Source organism: Procambarus clarkii, chromosome 23 (assembly GCF_040958095.1).
Source record: "Procambarus clarkii isolate CNS0578487 chromosome 23, FALCON_Pclarkii_2.0, whole genome shotgun sequence".
NCBI classification, from domain to species: Eukaryota; Metazoa; Arthropoda; class Malacostraca; order Decapoda; family Cambaridae; genus Procambarus; species Procambarus clarkii.
This window is the reverse complement of record NC_091172.1, coordinates 14,245,013-14,261,980: the sequence shown is the minus strand read 5'-3', so window position 1 is coordinate 14,261,980 and position 16,968 is coordinate 14,245,013. Positions and strand designations below refer to the sequence as shown.

The window sequence follows — 16,968 nt, the reverse complement described above, 5'->3', positions numbered from 1 at the left end:
ACACACTTTGGAACTTTTCGTTTAGTGTTTCACACATTTCCTTTTTATTTTCCGTGAATCTATTTTCCATTTTCAACCTCTGAATATTATCCTTTACCTGCAATTTGTTGTTTATGAATTTATAGAATAGACCTGGTTCTGTTTTACATTTGTCTGCAATCCCTTTTTCAAAATTTCTTTCTGCCTCTCTCCTCACTGTCGTGTAGTTTTTTCTCGCATCTTTGTATCGCTGGTATGTTTGGGGGTTTGGCCTCTTCCTGTATTGATTCCATTTTTGTGTCTTGGTCTCTGGCCCTCTCGCAATTTCTGTTGAACCTATCCTGTTATCTAGTTCTGCATCTCTGTTTTGGTATAAATTTTTTTGTGCCTTTATCATATATTTCACAAAACTTGACATACATCTCGTTCACTTCCTTGTCTAGCATCAAGCCTGTCCAATTATACTCACTAAAAAAAATTCAAAGGTGGCCATAATGTCCTCTCCTGAAGTCAGGTTTTTCAACTGCTTCAACCTCCTTATTTTCTTCCAGATTATAACGCATTGCATACTTTATTTCCAAAAAGACATGGTCACTTTTACCCAAGGGAGGAAGGTACTGAATGTCAAATATCTCTTCCTCCTTCTTGGTAAATATCAAATCTAGCATGGAGGGAACGTCCCCTTCCCTCATCCTCGTAGCTTGTTTAACATGTTGATGCAAGAATGTTTCCAGGATGAGGTCTACAAATCTACAGATTCAAAAATTTTCTGTTTTAGCTTCATATGCTTCCCAGTCTATGGATTTAAAGTTGAAGTCACCGACTATCAACAGTCGTGATCTATCGTTATCCGCTCTCGCTATGATCTCTCTCATTATTATTATAAGACCTTCGCGTTTACTATCATTTTTATCGTTTTATTTAAATATCGTTTACTTCGCGTTTACGTCTTAGTTTGTGTGTGTGTGTGTGTGTGTGTGTGTGTGTGTGTGTGTGTGTGTGTGTGTGTGTGTGTGTGTGTGTGTGTGTGTGTGTGTGTGTGTGTGTGTGTGTAATCACCTAAGTATAGTTACAAGTTAAGAGCTACTGTGTCTTGTCTTTCCAATAATCTTTGTCATATGACAACTTTGAAACTAATGAACTGATGGTTTTGCCATCTACTCCCTTCTCATTTAATTTGTTCCAACCTTCTACAACTCTTTTTCTCAAAAGAGAACTTTGTTTTTTCCCTTAGCTTAAATCTGTAACCTCCGGCTCTTGAAGTTACAAATTTAAAAAACTACTTGTTTGTTTTGTTAATTCCTGTTGTTATTTTGTATGAAATGATCATATCTCCTCTTTTCCTCCTATATTCTAGCCTTGATATATGTGATACCTCCAGCCTTTCCTCATAGCTCATGTTGTTAAGTTCTGGACGCCATTTAGTAGCATGTCTTTGCACCCTTTGTAGTTTGTGTTTCTTCAGATAAGGACACAACAGCTGCATATTCCAACTTTGGTCTCAAGAATGTTGTGAGCAGTTTCTTAAATATTTCTCTTTGCAGATATTTAAATGCAATTCTAAAATTTGGTAGCATAATGTAGGCTCCTTTCACAATGCTCTTTATGTGATCTTTTGGTGACAGCTTACTATCCTGAACCACTCTTAATCTCATTCCTTGTCAGCATTTTTAGTATCTTTTCTCACATAATTTCACATAATGCATGGGTGAGTGTTCAATTTGTTAAATTAGCAAATAAGTACAGTAACAGACATTCTGGTTGCTGCTCACATTGCCCAATACAGTATAATCGTAAAGGATATATTATTTTGCTCTGTCTAAGTTAATGTGGTGTTTAAATAATGTTTCATGACCAAAAGTCAATTTCACTTGGGTTAAAGAGATTATTTGTTACAATGTAACAGGGTAGGTTGATTTTTGCAAGAGTGTGTCAATTAAATTTTATGAAAGACCTCAGATTTATAAATTTTGCCCAGATATCCATTATCTTTTTTTGTGTGCATTTAAGCATGTATATGAGACATAGGTTTTCTTCAGTTTTTTATTTATGCAAAATATTTTTTAGTTTTTATGTAGTGAGCATTATAAATAACTAGTTTTGATTTTAATGCTTGCATTGATATTGTGGTTATTTTACTAAGTTTTAACCTGTTACTTTACAAATGGACACAAAACTCATAGATATCACCAGTAAAGTGTGAGAGGCCCCTTTACAATGTCTGTTTAACACTTCAAGTTCTGTGTACAGTACTTTTATTGATATACAGTAGTCACATTATTTATAAACATTCTGACTAAAAGCCCTAAAAGCTGATCTCTGTGAGTCTTGATTTCTATTATTTACCTATTTATTATTTTTATATTATTTCTATTGTTTACCTTTTATCATTTGACAGAAAGACATGGTGTTAATTATAAATGCAAAACTTTCAAAGATTTATATTATTAAAAGTAATTTTATAGGTCTCAAGGGAAAAGCATTAAAAACCATCTGGCCCCTTCAACAATAACAATTATTTGCTAACATTGTATTAGTAATGGTAAAATTTAGGATGCATTTTTTGGGTTAGATTAGGTGATTGCTCAAGGAACTTGTCTCTATGAGTATGCACACACACAGTACTGTGTGGTACACAGTTTCACACAAGAGACTAGTGCACAAGCTGGAGATGCAGTTAGGAATGAAAGGGAAGGTACTCCATTGGATAAGGGAGTACCTAAGCAACAGAAAACAGCGAGTCACTGTGAGGGGTGAGGTCTTAGATTGGCGAGACGTCACTAGTGGAGTCCCGCTGCGATCAGTCCTTGGACCTATACTGGTCCAAGTATAGTAGTTTGAATCAAGTATCCTGGTTTGAACGTAGATTCAAACCCTTGTCACGGCCCTTGTGGATTTGTTCATTTGATGCATCACGCTATTGTGACATCCATGTGTATTGGACCTATACTGTTTCTGATATATGTAAATGATCTCCCAGAAGGTATAGAATCATTCCTCTCATTGTTTATGATCCTTACCTATGTCCTTATATGACAGAGTGGTGGGTAGACGGGACACCATGAGCGTAGCTCTCATCCTGTAACTACACTTAGGTAGTTACACACACACACACACTCACGCACTCTCTCATATAAAACAAATGGCATAATCCATATAAATTATTTATTGTATTGCATTTTTGTACTTGCTCTAGATAAGCCGACTGAAGATCATTAACACTTCAACAGCGCAATACGTGCATACTGTATACGATTTGACATAAAATAATTTAACATAAGTTTTTAAAACTTTCACAAACACTTTCCAATTTTCTTTGCATAATCAACTAGGAAAATGCTCCAACTTTGTTTAAATGATCACAGCGTAACTTGAAAAACAAGAGAATCAAAATTAATTTTAAAATTGAATATTGAAAACTTCAGATTTTCAATTCAGAATAAAAAATATGAACCGTCACAAATTGTTCATTTAATGTTATTATTCTCTCAGAAAAGCATATGATCTTCATTTTCATCAAATTCGAATACAGGTTTCAATATAGTTTATTGTAAAAATAATCGTCAATAAGGCATTTGAAATATGCGGCAAATTTAATCCAAAAAAATTATAACTCCAAATGTATAAAATTTATGAAAAAAAACATTTTGAAGGGATTGTAGAACAGACAGCTGAGCACACAATGTGAAAATAGTGAGAATCAGTCAAAAACTTGAGTATTAGAAGCCATTCAAAGATAAAACTCTAGTTGCAGAGATAATTGAAGTTGAACTTTTCAACAATGAATAAAGGTAGTTTTAATTTGTTAATTTAGTTGTATGTTTTAATAAACATTGTTTGGCATTTGTACTTGAATGTGTGAAAGTTGTAGGTCAATATGTGTTGAAATGAATCAAGAAAAGATAACCCCCCAAAAAACACAAAATATAGGGATAATTATAATGATTTAGGGGATATATTTAGGGTATACTTTATATAAGTAAAAAAGCCCTAATATGGTCCCTAATCATCAAAACAACCTAAAGAGACAAAGAAAATAGTTTGTGAAAAAATCGGTCAAAAAAATTAAAAGTTCCAAGTTTTGTGAGTTGTGACTGACTTGTTGACCAATATCATTCTATCTTCACAGAGTTATGGCAACGTATGCATTCTCCAGGATGTAAAGGTTATAAAAAAAATCAGATAATAAACAAAGGAGAAAAATTAACTAAAATCTTAAAAAAAAAAAAAAAAAAAAAAAAATTATCATCCCCCCCCCCCCCCTCCCAAAAACAAAAACAAAATATTTTTGTGACAGTGATGAAAGTAACATATATTAACATTGGACAATGTATTTATATGATATATAACAAAATAGAGCATAATAACTTAGGTACTCATTATTATTTATGTATTACTGAGCAATGTTATAAAAGAACCAACTGCATATCCACTTTGTGGACACTTCTTACTACTATTCTTCTTTGAGCATCAGACAGGTGCTTGTATCTCTTTATTACTGCATAATCCTTCAGTTCCACTTATTTGGAGCTGTTCTCCTTATCAACAAAACGTTCTTATTTTAAAAAATTCGTCTAAAATCAATTTCTTAAAATATTTTGATGAAAGTTTCACGACACTGAAGCCAATAAGTTGGAGATTTGTTTAACATTTTCAAGTTATTTTTACATAATTTGAATATTTTTCGCTACTAGGCCCCCAAATATGCGTGGTAATATGTGCAGTCTAAGGGTTAAGTACTGTACTCTATTTACCGCAGGTTTTCCACATACTGTACAGTGTTTCATTACTTGGTGCCCCTAGCACTGTCAACACTCCTGTTACTCCTGGTGCTCAAGAACCATTATCTTAATGGTTCTCATTAAACCTATTTTAATGTGTTCAATATAAGTAAAATTTGTCTTCTTTAATCTATTTTGTTTACTATTGTCATTTTATTATTTGTAGTACAGATTTTGATTTAATATTTTTGAAATGTTTACTTTAGTTTGACAAAAGCTAGTTGCAGTAGGGAGAGAACTAATGTGAAATTAAATGTTTGAAAGAATCAGAGAATACATTAATTGATCTTTTATTGATCAGAGAGCTGATATGAGTTTGAAAGTGCTTTTACAGTATTATTATTGTATGGATCTCTATTATATGTTAGTTAAAGGCTAAGAGTAACAATGGAAGCTGAGGTTAGTGTTTTCTCTTGTACTGTAAATAGCAAGCTGTTATTAATGGTCAGTTGGATTATTAGCTTGTTAGTGCAACACAACAGCCTGGTTGACCAAATTCTCGACCAGGAGACTGGTTCACAAGAGACATTGATTCTTGGAATCAACTCTGTGTAGCCATAAGATACACTGTTTATGCGAAGGAAATATAATTTGCCTCCTTCCTTAATGAATTTATTTGGTTTATTCAATCATAGTGCTTAACTTTTGATTGATATTTTTCTTGTCTACTTATTATGTATGCTCTGGAAACACAAACCGAAACTGTCTCTATTTTCTGCTTGTTATAACTTGTAATAAAGGTGTTACATCTTGGCTTAACGTGTTTATGATGCATTAGAACGTTGTTACAACTTGTTTTATTGGTTGTTATAACTAGTTAGGAGGTGTTAAAGCTTGTTCGAACGTTGTACCAACGTCGTAGTTTTGGTGTGTGTTTGGCGGGTGATAACCAATAAATGAATGAGGTGGTTTGTGTTTATTAGATCTCACTTATTAGTGCTTGCAGGTAGGGAGGATTAGTCACTTCACTTTTGAGAATCTGATACTGAATACTGCACAATTTTGTAAGACTTAACTTGTATGTACTATATTTTTTAATTTGTTTATTGAATATTCTTGCCTACTTCATCCCTCACTCTGTTCCTTCTATTGAGTTCTTTATGTATATGGAACATTTTCTTAAATAATTTTGGCCCATTTTTTGTCACGTTTCCGCTTGCTTCTTGTATTCTATTTGTCCTCATCTGGAGTAGTCTATCTATGTTGACTTCAGCTGTCTTTTAGTATATCATGACATTGTCTCCTCTGGTTCTCCTCTTTTACAGTGTTTGTAGGGTCAACTTTTTTAGCTGGTCTTGATGGCTCAACTCCCACCTTTGTTGTGTGAGCCTCGTGGTGCATCATGAGGGTGAGCGAGTAGTTCAGAGTTGCATACGGTGTAATACTCGGTCTCGCACTCATTTTTATACATTCATTTAAAAATGGTTTACAATGAAAGAACAAAATTTTGTATTAATAATTGCCACAAAAGCCTACCTAGAAGATAATACTGCAAATATATTTTCATTTTTCTAGCAAGACAGTAATAAAGTAATAAACTATTCTCAATGTTGTTTCACATACAAAACAAAAACAAGGTGAAGTTTAAGAATTTAGTGAAGTGTTTATATTGGATACAGCATTGAGTACACTATTTTCATTTTTATCATTTTTACCTTTATTAACCTTTTTCTTGTTATTGCATCATTGATTTATTTCTTAAATCTTTTATTTTTATAATGTGATGCTTACAAATATGAAGTGCATATTTTCCTTTTCAAGATTTACTAACCTCTTCATTCTTATTTCAGTGTAATGCCAAGAATATTAGGTTAATAACTATGAACAATTTGCTTCCGTCGTCAATAAAGATGCACCAGAGGTACGATTTAAAGGGTTCCACATATAAGAGAAAGGTAAGTCATCACAACTAGAGATGTAGTATTATTTTATGTTTTTAGTTAACATTATTGGTTTCTTGTTTAGAAGTTAAATCCAACTGTGTCGTGAACAGAAATATGTACTGTCGGGTAGGATAGCACATTGGTGACATACCTAAGAGACATTTCAAATGACCATTGTAGGGTCAAAACACTGTAGGTGCTAGGGAGCACTAGAGAAAAATCTAATTAGGAATTACAAAGGTCAAATCATAGACTCAGTCCCTCGGAACCCCTCTCTCTCTCTCTCTGGCTCACTAGTGACCAGCTAGATGGGACTCTTGCTAACTACCAGTTGGCCTACCTGGCCACCTGTACTGATCACCAGGAGGTACTTCCATGTACATGTTTATATTCCTTGACCCCAGATACCGCACTTGCTACCATATGCCTAAGAGAAATTCTGTGAACAAGGGAGTGAGATAAAAAGGAAGGAAATGAGAGCAGTTGAATGATCTGCTCAGAAAAAAAAATAAAAAAAATATATATATATATATATATATATATATATATATATATATATATATATATATATATATATATATATATATATATACAGTGCTTCCTCAGACTAACGAACCCCGCTCTATCGAATTCCCGGAAGAGCCGAACAAATTGAATTCGGTACCAAATGTTCAGTGGAACATACAAATGTTCGATTAAGTGAGGAATGTTCGTCCAAGTGGTCACCGAGGCCGAGCGTCAGAGCTGGCTGTCATCAACTATGATTCGCCAGAGTGTAAACAGTTATGTAGTGTTTTATTATCCCTACCCATTGTTTCTAGGGAGAAATGGTGATAAAAATGGTGATAAAATGGTGTCAGGGGGGCATTGGTGAGAGAGTTGTTGTCAGGAGGCAACACGTGCTCCCCCGCCCCCACCCTCCTTCCTCCACCTGACCACAGAGACCACTCACTCTCCTCTCGTTGTCAGATGCCAAGAGTCAATTTAATGATAATTATCGCATTATCTACACTGAAAATAGCCTTTTTATTAGAAAAATGTCATATTGGAGCAATAATAATGGTGAAAATTGTAATATATACAGTACATATTTTAAACAGTTTGAACACATTTCCTTTTCACAGAATTTTTAATACAATTGGGGTGTAGATAACAGTTGGCATCGGTCCATAGAATTACCCAAATCGACCCAAATCAGCCCAAAACTACCCAAATCGTCTTAGCATTACGTAAGTAATGAAGAAATATGGTATATTTACTTACTATAATGTTGGTGCTACACATAGAACATGATCAAACCTATTTTTACTCTGAAATAATCTAATTTCATAACGAAATTAGACGTAAATATGTGAGAGGTGACGCCATAGGAAGTCGACGGTCCAAGCGACAATTGTGTGGAGCGACTTATCCAAGATATATGGTCGCCAGGAGAGTGTTTGCTGCCATATCAGCCTCCTGTACACAGTGATCCAGTCCTTTTCGTTCATTGAACACCGAACCCTACACGCCCTCTGATATATTGCTTAATTAAGAAATATTCACAAATAAAGATTATATTTGTATATGTTATCAGAAAGGCAGATATAAAATAGTTTTTGTGAATCCATCACAGAGATTATACCTTATTAGAGAGGAAAAATATTCATACTTTAAACAAGGCTTCATGGCCGACGCTCTCCTTACCGATATGGGAACTATGACCTTCCGAAGATCAATGTTAATTTAATCTAGATATTGTAATAAACGAAGTTTTCTATGTCATCATAAAGACATAAATATAAGCTGCATGTTAATAATTTGGCATAAATATAACTGAATTGAAAGTTAAGATATATGCCTTTTTATAGTTACTTGATGGCTCGCTCAGGGAGTGTGAAGGCCTCCACACAAGCCAATCAATTTTATAATTACTTTGCATATATGCAAAGTAACGCCATAGGTCTTTATGTCAGAATAAAGCCATGTAGACGATAATGTAACTACATTTCAAGGAAAACATGTCTTAATATAATTATTAAATGAATGCAAAGTTATGGTTAAATAAATAGCCAATACCACACAATCGCCGGTGTTCGGACACATGAATAGTCGCATTAGGTGAAAGGAAATGTACCCAACCATTTCCATTTACCCAACCAGTTTGTGCACCCTATACTCATCCTCTGTGCGGTAATTTATTGTGCACCACATACTCATCTTGTTACCAGTAGTTTGTGCAACCCATACTCATCCTGTGACCCGTAATTTATTGTGCATCCCATACTCATCCTGTTACCGGTAGTTTGTGCAGCCCATACCCATCCTGTGACCTGTAATTTATTGTGCAACCCATACTTATCCTGTGACCTGTAGTTTATTGTGCAGCTAATACTCATTCTGTGAGTCATAGGACATTGCGCAACCCTTTCTCATCGTGTGAATCTTTGTTTACTTTGCTCTCCATATTCATCCTCTGCGCGATAGTTTCTTGTGCAACCCATACCCATGATGTGAGTGGTAGTTTATTGTGTACCCTATATTCATCCTGTGAGTATAGGGTACACAATTCTTGTTTGGATTCTTGTAATGTTATTTGTCTATTTGTAGTCACAGTATTTGTGCACCCCTTGAGGGACTTGAATTAGAGGGGGGTTGAAATAGCCTAAGCTACTCTATCCCTTTGAGATGTATTTATTGCTTATCTCAATAAACACACTTGAACTTGAACTTGGGTACACAATGAGTTCATTTGTACTCCATACTCATCATCAAGAAGTGTATTTTACCAGCATTGTAATATAAATTAAGAATAAAAGCTTAGCTGGATTACGGACCCATAATCAAAATAAGAGTCATCACTAATTATCATGACAAATAGTCTAGGCTACACTTCCGCCTTCGACAAGCTGCCGCCGGATGTGGGTATAGTTTATTGTACACCCCCGCACCCCCAGTCCTGGAAGGGCGGGCATTAGGATGTGGACATGTGTACCATTATACCCCCCCCCCCACACACACACACACTCCTCTCCTGTTAATAATAATACTAATAATAATAAAAATTCAAAATAATAACGTTAATAAATATTATAATTAAAACACTTACTGTAATACCCTAGTGCTTGAATGAAAGTGAAGGAAAGACCCAATAAATGTGTAAGTGTATTAAAAACCAAATTTTCGTTGGGTGAGCTGGCAGGTGAGCACCACCTGCCAGCTCACCCAGTAATGAACATCACCTGCCAGCTCACCCAGTAATGAACATCACCTGCCAGCTCACCCAGTAATGAACATCACCTGCACACTGCACCGAACCACTTGCCAGCAGGTGCAGAAGTACGATGGAAAGAGCAAAGTATACAATATTTCAAGTATAATATTAAAGATATATTTAGCATTTAATGTTTTCCTATAAAGTTTCAATAATACCTTTATTTGATTTTTTGTATTATTTTCTACCACAGACGTGGCCACACATTAACAATGCTAACCAGCATATATACATTTTCTTCAGTCCGCCATGGACTCTAACCCTTTCCACTACCGCCCACAAGATGGGTATAGGGTGCATAATATAAGAACTAAACTAACTAACTCCATTGATAGGGTTAGAGATTTGTTAAACATATAGGTCAGGGATTTATTGAACAATTAACCACATAAGGTGATTGTAGTGTTTTTAAAATGCTAGGCTAAGCTACATACGTAAATACATAAATACACAGATTTACGTATGCCCTACATAAAGTGTTCGATGTGTCTTTTACATAGTGTCATTAACGTGCATTTACAAAGGTGAAATTGAATTCTGACCAGCTTCCACATATACTTTATACACATACATATACACACACAGACGTATGCGTACATATACATATATATATACATACATATATACACACATACATACACATATATTTGTCTCTTTTACTCTGACAAGGTGAGATAACTGATAGAGAAACTAGTGTGCAATTAAGCACTTAATCACTGAAGGTGATTAAGGTGCTTTCACAAGCTCAGGTTATAGAGTTACATCACATACATTCATTGTATAATTGATACGTTACATGGTCAATCTAGGGTACAAGTTCAATATATCATCAAGTGTTCCAGTACTCAAATAGTAATTACACAGTTCAGCATACCTTAGCCCAGGAGGGCGAAAGTCAGTCAGTATGGGACATTCTACAATATAATGTTCAAGGGAGTGCATATTTTCTCTTTTACAAAGTTGACACATTGTGTACTCGACATTTGGGTTTTGAGAAAGCTGCCAGATACGTCTATATCCCAAGCGTATTATGGCCACTATAACATCACATTGGGTTCTTGTTCCATTAATCCTGTATGTGAATGTCTCCGCACGATATCTATCATAATATTTAATGCTACAATTTTCAGGTCTTTGTGAATTTGTTAGGTCGGTGAGATTTTCATTAGATGTTTGCTTAAGTATTCTCTTTGTCACTGCTAATGAAACACCCATATAAATTTCTACCACTGGTTTTCTACAGGCTGTCTTTGCAAGCATATCAACAGTGTCATGCCTTGAGATGCCAACATGTGATGGTATCCATAGGAATTTAATTTCAAATCTCTTTTCTTTGGCAGCTAAAATATTCATTCGAATATCACTGACTATTTTCTGGGTGTCACTACTATGTGCGTTCAATACCAGGAGTGCACTCTGCGAATCACAGTATATAAGTCGACTGCCTTTGTGTTTTAAAAATTCAGTGGCAAGGTATATGAATGCAAGTTCGGTTTGAGTTGTACTTGCCCAATCATTGACGCGCTTCATTCATGTATGTACGAGAGAAGATTGTTCAAATATATTACATGCACATCCGGTACATCATCCACCTTCTTCTACAGAACCGTCGGTATAGCACTGATACACATCGTTACCCATACTCTGAGTACTTTCAGTGATGCTTCACAGTGTTAACTGTTTTAATAATGTAGAGTGTACATTATCTTTCTTGGGTGCATTTACAAAATCAACTGCTAGATCCAAGTTATCCCATGGAGTAATTGGTTGATTAATCGTTAATTGAGTTGGGTACATATTTAATATTTTGATGGAGTTGGCTACCTTGTAGAACCAAAATGCATTCACGCCGAAAACTGTGCTAATAGACAAAATTATGTTAGAGATATGGGTCTATAATTATCTGAGTGTGCTTTGGGGATGGGAACAATGACACTGTCCAATCATCAGGTAATACTCCTTCACTTAAACTCATTCTGTACAACACTAAAAGTGGATTACCTGGTACTTGTGAGACTAATCTCAGTAAACTGTAAGTAATACCGTCCTCTTCAGGAGCAGTAGACTTATTTTATTGTGCTACACAGCCTTCCCGGCTTGGTGCCTTCTTTGGTAATTACTTATCAAAGGCAGCTCCATACGAGGAGCTGCCTCGTATGGGCCAATAAGTCTTTTGCAGTTACCTTCATTCTTATGTTCTTACTTACATTTATTGAACTTTATCATCATCATCATTTACAGAAATAAATTAACATAAAAAGTAGTCATTTTAATACACAAAACAGAAGTAGATATTATGTAAATTATGATGCAGGATAGGATCACTATTAAGAACTTAATTATAAACCACAATATGTTTAATATCGTCAGAAATTCGGAAACATACCATATATTTTCAAATATTTACAATTAAAGTATTTATTTAGGAAATAAGTATTTTAGTTACCCTAGTTAGCTCTGAGAACACACATTCTTGCAGCAAGAATTTCTTCCCACTAATCTGAGAGATGCTAATGAGACCAATCTTGACGCACTGGACAGGTCATGAACAACAATCAACTACAGCACCATCTATGTCAGAAGATATTCAAAATATTCTTGATATCATTCAAATTGTCAATACGAGAACAGAATACATAAGTTGAGTGATGTCAAAGGAATCATATTGACTGACCGAGCCCCATTGTAAATATCCGTGGCTTCCTGACCATAAAGGTACCGACGCGGTCGAGGGTAAGAGACCGGATGTACCCATATACCTATGAGGCCATCAAAAATAGTGAGTCACGCCAAACAAAAAGAAGTACTGGTAAACAGGTCAGACACAACCAGTACTATGATGATGCTAAACTGAAAGAGCTTAAATCAATTGCTAGACAGACAGGTAAAGCATATAAGAGCCTTAGAACTCCTCAAATGTTAAAACTGTTTCAGGCCGCGCTTGCAGCGGCAAGGGAGAGAATGACTGAACTGAGACAAAATGAATGGGAGGGTTTTGTTAGTGGACTTAACCTGCATACTCCCCTGGGCAAAGCCTGGAAAGGCATAAACAAAATTATTGGTAAAAATAGTAGACAAGTTTCACACCCAAACCCACTACAGAAAGCCAATCAGTTAATTGCAAAATGGGCTCAGGTTTCCAGCCTTGGAATGCTACCAGCTAGCACTAGGGAGAAATTGCAGGCGAGGTCCACAGACAGAAATTCTCTCATAAATTTCATGTTGAGCAAGCAACATGATGAATGTGATGTTCCATATACAGATTATGAATTGGATGCAGCCCTCTCCAGGGGCAGTAGCACTGCTCCTGGTGAGGACGGTATCACCTATGATATTCTAAGACTCCTACATCGTGTACCCGGTAACCCATTATTAGAATTGTTTAATGCCAGCTATGTCTTTGGGCAGTTGCCTGTATCATGGACCACCAGTCTTACAGTACCTGTACCAAAGCCTGGCCAACCTGATGCTTTCCGTCCCATCTCACTGACCAGTTGCATGTGCAAAACCTTTGAGAGAATGGTGCTTAATAGATTATTGTATAGAGTTAAAGAGCACATGTCACCTGATATCAATGGTTTCACACATGGTAAAAGTGTACACAACTGTATCACAACCTTTCTTACTGTTCATGGAGATAAAAGGCACAAGTACACAACATTTCTTGATTTAAAAAATGCCTTTGATATTGCTAATAGGGAAGTGATTATGTATGAATTAGCGAGAATGGATATAGGGGGACATTTATTACAGTGGATACGAGGCTATCTTACCAACCGGAAGTCCTCTGCGCTGTTCCAAGGCTACAAGAGTGAAACTAAAGTAGTGCAACTAGGCACCCCACATGGAAGAGTACTTAGTCCTACCTTGTTTAATGTTCTAATTAATGCTTTACTAAAATCAATCCCAACTAGTCCGGCAAACATCACTATCAGCTATGCAGATGACATCCTTGTGCATACTAAAACCCACCGCAAAATGCAAACAGTCTTAAATTGTATACATACAGCTTGTGAGAGCCTTGGTCTTGTAATCAACGCTGCTAAAACTAAGGTATTTAACAGACAAATTGGCAACCGCAAAAGTGGACCACGAAAACTTAAGATAGACAACATACCAATAGACTATGTCTCTTTTTTCAAATACCTTGGTGTCTCTGTCCCTTGTACCTCAACTGCAGTCAATAAGTTACATCAACAATGTAGAGACAGACTCAAGGCTTTCAGAACTGTAGTGGGGTACAGCCCGAAATATGGTGTTAATATTAGAATAGCAAGAATGATGTATTTAGCGTATATAAGGTCTCTGATAGACTATCATGCACCAGCTTTGGTCCTGCAGAATGGCAAAAGTATTGATAGACTGGAAAAAATGCAAAATGAAGCACTCAGAATTATACTTGGCTGTCCTATAACTACCAAAGTTCTCAACATGCGGAAAGAATTAAATATACTTAGCATTAGAGATAGAATATTTGAAATTAATCTTATGATGGGACTAAAGCTGCTGCGTGATAACAAAAACAACATTGTGTCAGTTGCACTGTTAGAACACATACGAAATGGAACTAGCGAGTCTAAATGGATTCAAAGAACTGCCACTCATATTAAAATGATGGCACTGCACGATGTATATACAGATGAAAGAGTACAGCACTTCCTTCCACCCTGGTAGATAGTACCTTTTGACATCCCGACCCCTGCATACCACACCAAGAAACTAATCACAAGCAACCCTCATGCTCAGCTTGCTGCTAAATTAAGCACCATAGAACACATTCACAATATACAAGCTGAAAACAACATTGCACAGACCATATACACTGACGGATCACTCAATACAGCTACAGGGAGGGCAGGAAGTGCTGTTATTGCTCATCAGCCCGATGGCAGCACAATTCAAAGAAATATCCGAATTAGTAACTGGACGTCCACAATGCAAGCCGAGTTGGTAGCGATACTGGTAGCACTCGAAATTATTGACAACACTGAAGTAGACAGCTTAATTATTTCTGACTCCCTATCCTCACTACGAGCAATAAACAGTTTGCAATCAAGTAATAACGTGCTTGTCTTGGAAGCTAGACGTAGATATATAAGAATACTTTGCAAGAGGGTAAATATAAAAATGTTGTGGATTCCTTCTCACACTGGCATGCAGGAACATGACAAAGTTGACGCCCTTGCTAAGGCTGCAGTAAATAAAGACAGTATTGAATGGAATCTTGAGTTATCAAATAGGTCCCTTAAAAGTGTCATTAGACGAGAACTCCTGGATGGATTTGAAGAAAGTAGAACAGTGCAAACTGGAACTAGCAGGTCCATCGTTCATCACAATGAAATGTGTGAAATAAAACATGTGTATGGGGCAAGTAACAAAGTCGAGCATGGGTCTGAGGAAAAACTGTCCTTACTCTGAATACCGCAACGTCTGTGCTTATATGAATATATGTCACATACACATATTTTATAGCACACATTTAATTTGTATCTAGTTCTTTATTGTTAACTTACATAATCAAAGAACCTTGCAACATCTACATTCGAGGAAGGATTCCAGAAGCAGTTAACAACTGCCATTTCTTGTTTCTGGAATTCTTCTTTATGCTGTAGGTAAAGTAGTTAATAGAACTACAGTCTCCTGCTCCTGGGGTTAGTGGTTCGAGACTACTTGTGCCCAGGGTGAATGTGGAGGTCAGTAGTTCGACCTTGGAGGTGGACCTCGATATACACCTAACGAATAGACATGCACAAGCTGCCTGTCCTCAGTGTATATTTTACACACACACACACACACACACACACACACACACACACACACACACACACACACACACACACACACACACACACACACACACACACACACACACACACACACACACACACACAAACACACACACGTGAGTGTGTGATTATGCGAGACTGGTTAACATCAGAACAGCCTTCAGGAACCTGTGTAAGGAATCATTCAGAACCTTCTATACCACATATGTAAGACCAATCCTGGAGTATGTGGCCCCAGCATGGAGTCCGTACCTTGTCAAGCACAAGGCGAAGCTTGAAAAAGTTCAGAGATATGGCACTAGGCTAGTCCCAGAACTAAGAGGCATGAGCTACGGAGAAAGGCTGCGAGAAAAGCACCTCACGACACTAGAAGGCAGAAGAGTATGGGAGACATGATCACTACCTACAAAATTCTCAGAGGAATTGACAAGGTAGATAAAGATAAACTGTTTAACACGGGTGGTACGCAAACAAGGGGACACAGGTGGAAACTGAGTACCCAAATGAGCCAGAGGGACGTTAGAAAGAACTTTTTCAGTGTCAAAATAGTTAACAGATGTAATGCATTAGGCAGTAATGTGGTGGAGGCTGACTCCATACACAGTTTCAAATGTAGATATGATAGAGTCCAGTAGGCTCAGGAATCTGTACATCAGTTGATTGACAGTTGAGAGGCGGGACCAAAGAGCCAGAGCTCAACCCCCCAAGCACAATTAGGTGAGTACACACACACTCACTCTCTCCCTCTCATAAGGGAGGTGGTGGCCGAGTGGACAGCGCTCTAGACTCGTGGACCTAGGGAGTAAATGTTACTCCTACTGCTATGTAACAAGATTTTGTTGGTACATTTTCATGTAAATTCACAACTCTTCGCGCCGGAAACAAGTCATGAGAGAGCCACACAATAATTTTCGGATCTAACCTTCATTCTTTCTCAATGTGTTGTATACAATGAAATGATTATACATTGCTCTGTTGTGAACATTGTATACAGTACCTCAAGATATACATCCCACAACAGTTAACTAGCTCCCAGATACCTAATTAATTCTCTACTCTCTGTAAATGTTAATGTGATGTCACCGAGCAGTAAATAGGTACCTGGAAATTAGACAGTTGCTACGGGTTGCTTCCTGGTGTGTGTGTACTCACCTATTTGTGCTTGCGGGGGTTGAGCTTTGGCTTTTTGGTCCCGCCTCTCAACTGTCAATCAACTGGTGTACAGATTCCTGAGCCTACTGGGCTCTATCACATCTACATTTAAAACTGTGTATGGAGTTAGCCTC

At 36.7% G+C, this 16,968-nt stretch overlaps 1 protein-coding gene across 1 annotated transcript in view; it reads left to right on the top strand.

Moving 5' to 3' along the window:
• The window catches only part of PIP5K59B (Phosphatidylinositol 4-phosphate 5-kinase 59B), a 311,973-nt gene that overhangs the window by 32,782 nt on the left and 262,223 nt on the right, over nt 1–16,968 (top strand). The window contains exon 8 of the mRNA XM_069329652.1: nt 6,551–6,655. Coding sequence (XP_069185753.1) covers nt 6,551–6,655 — 105 coding nt within the window. The remainder of the gene's footprint in view (nt 1–6,550; nt 6,656–16,968) is intronic.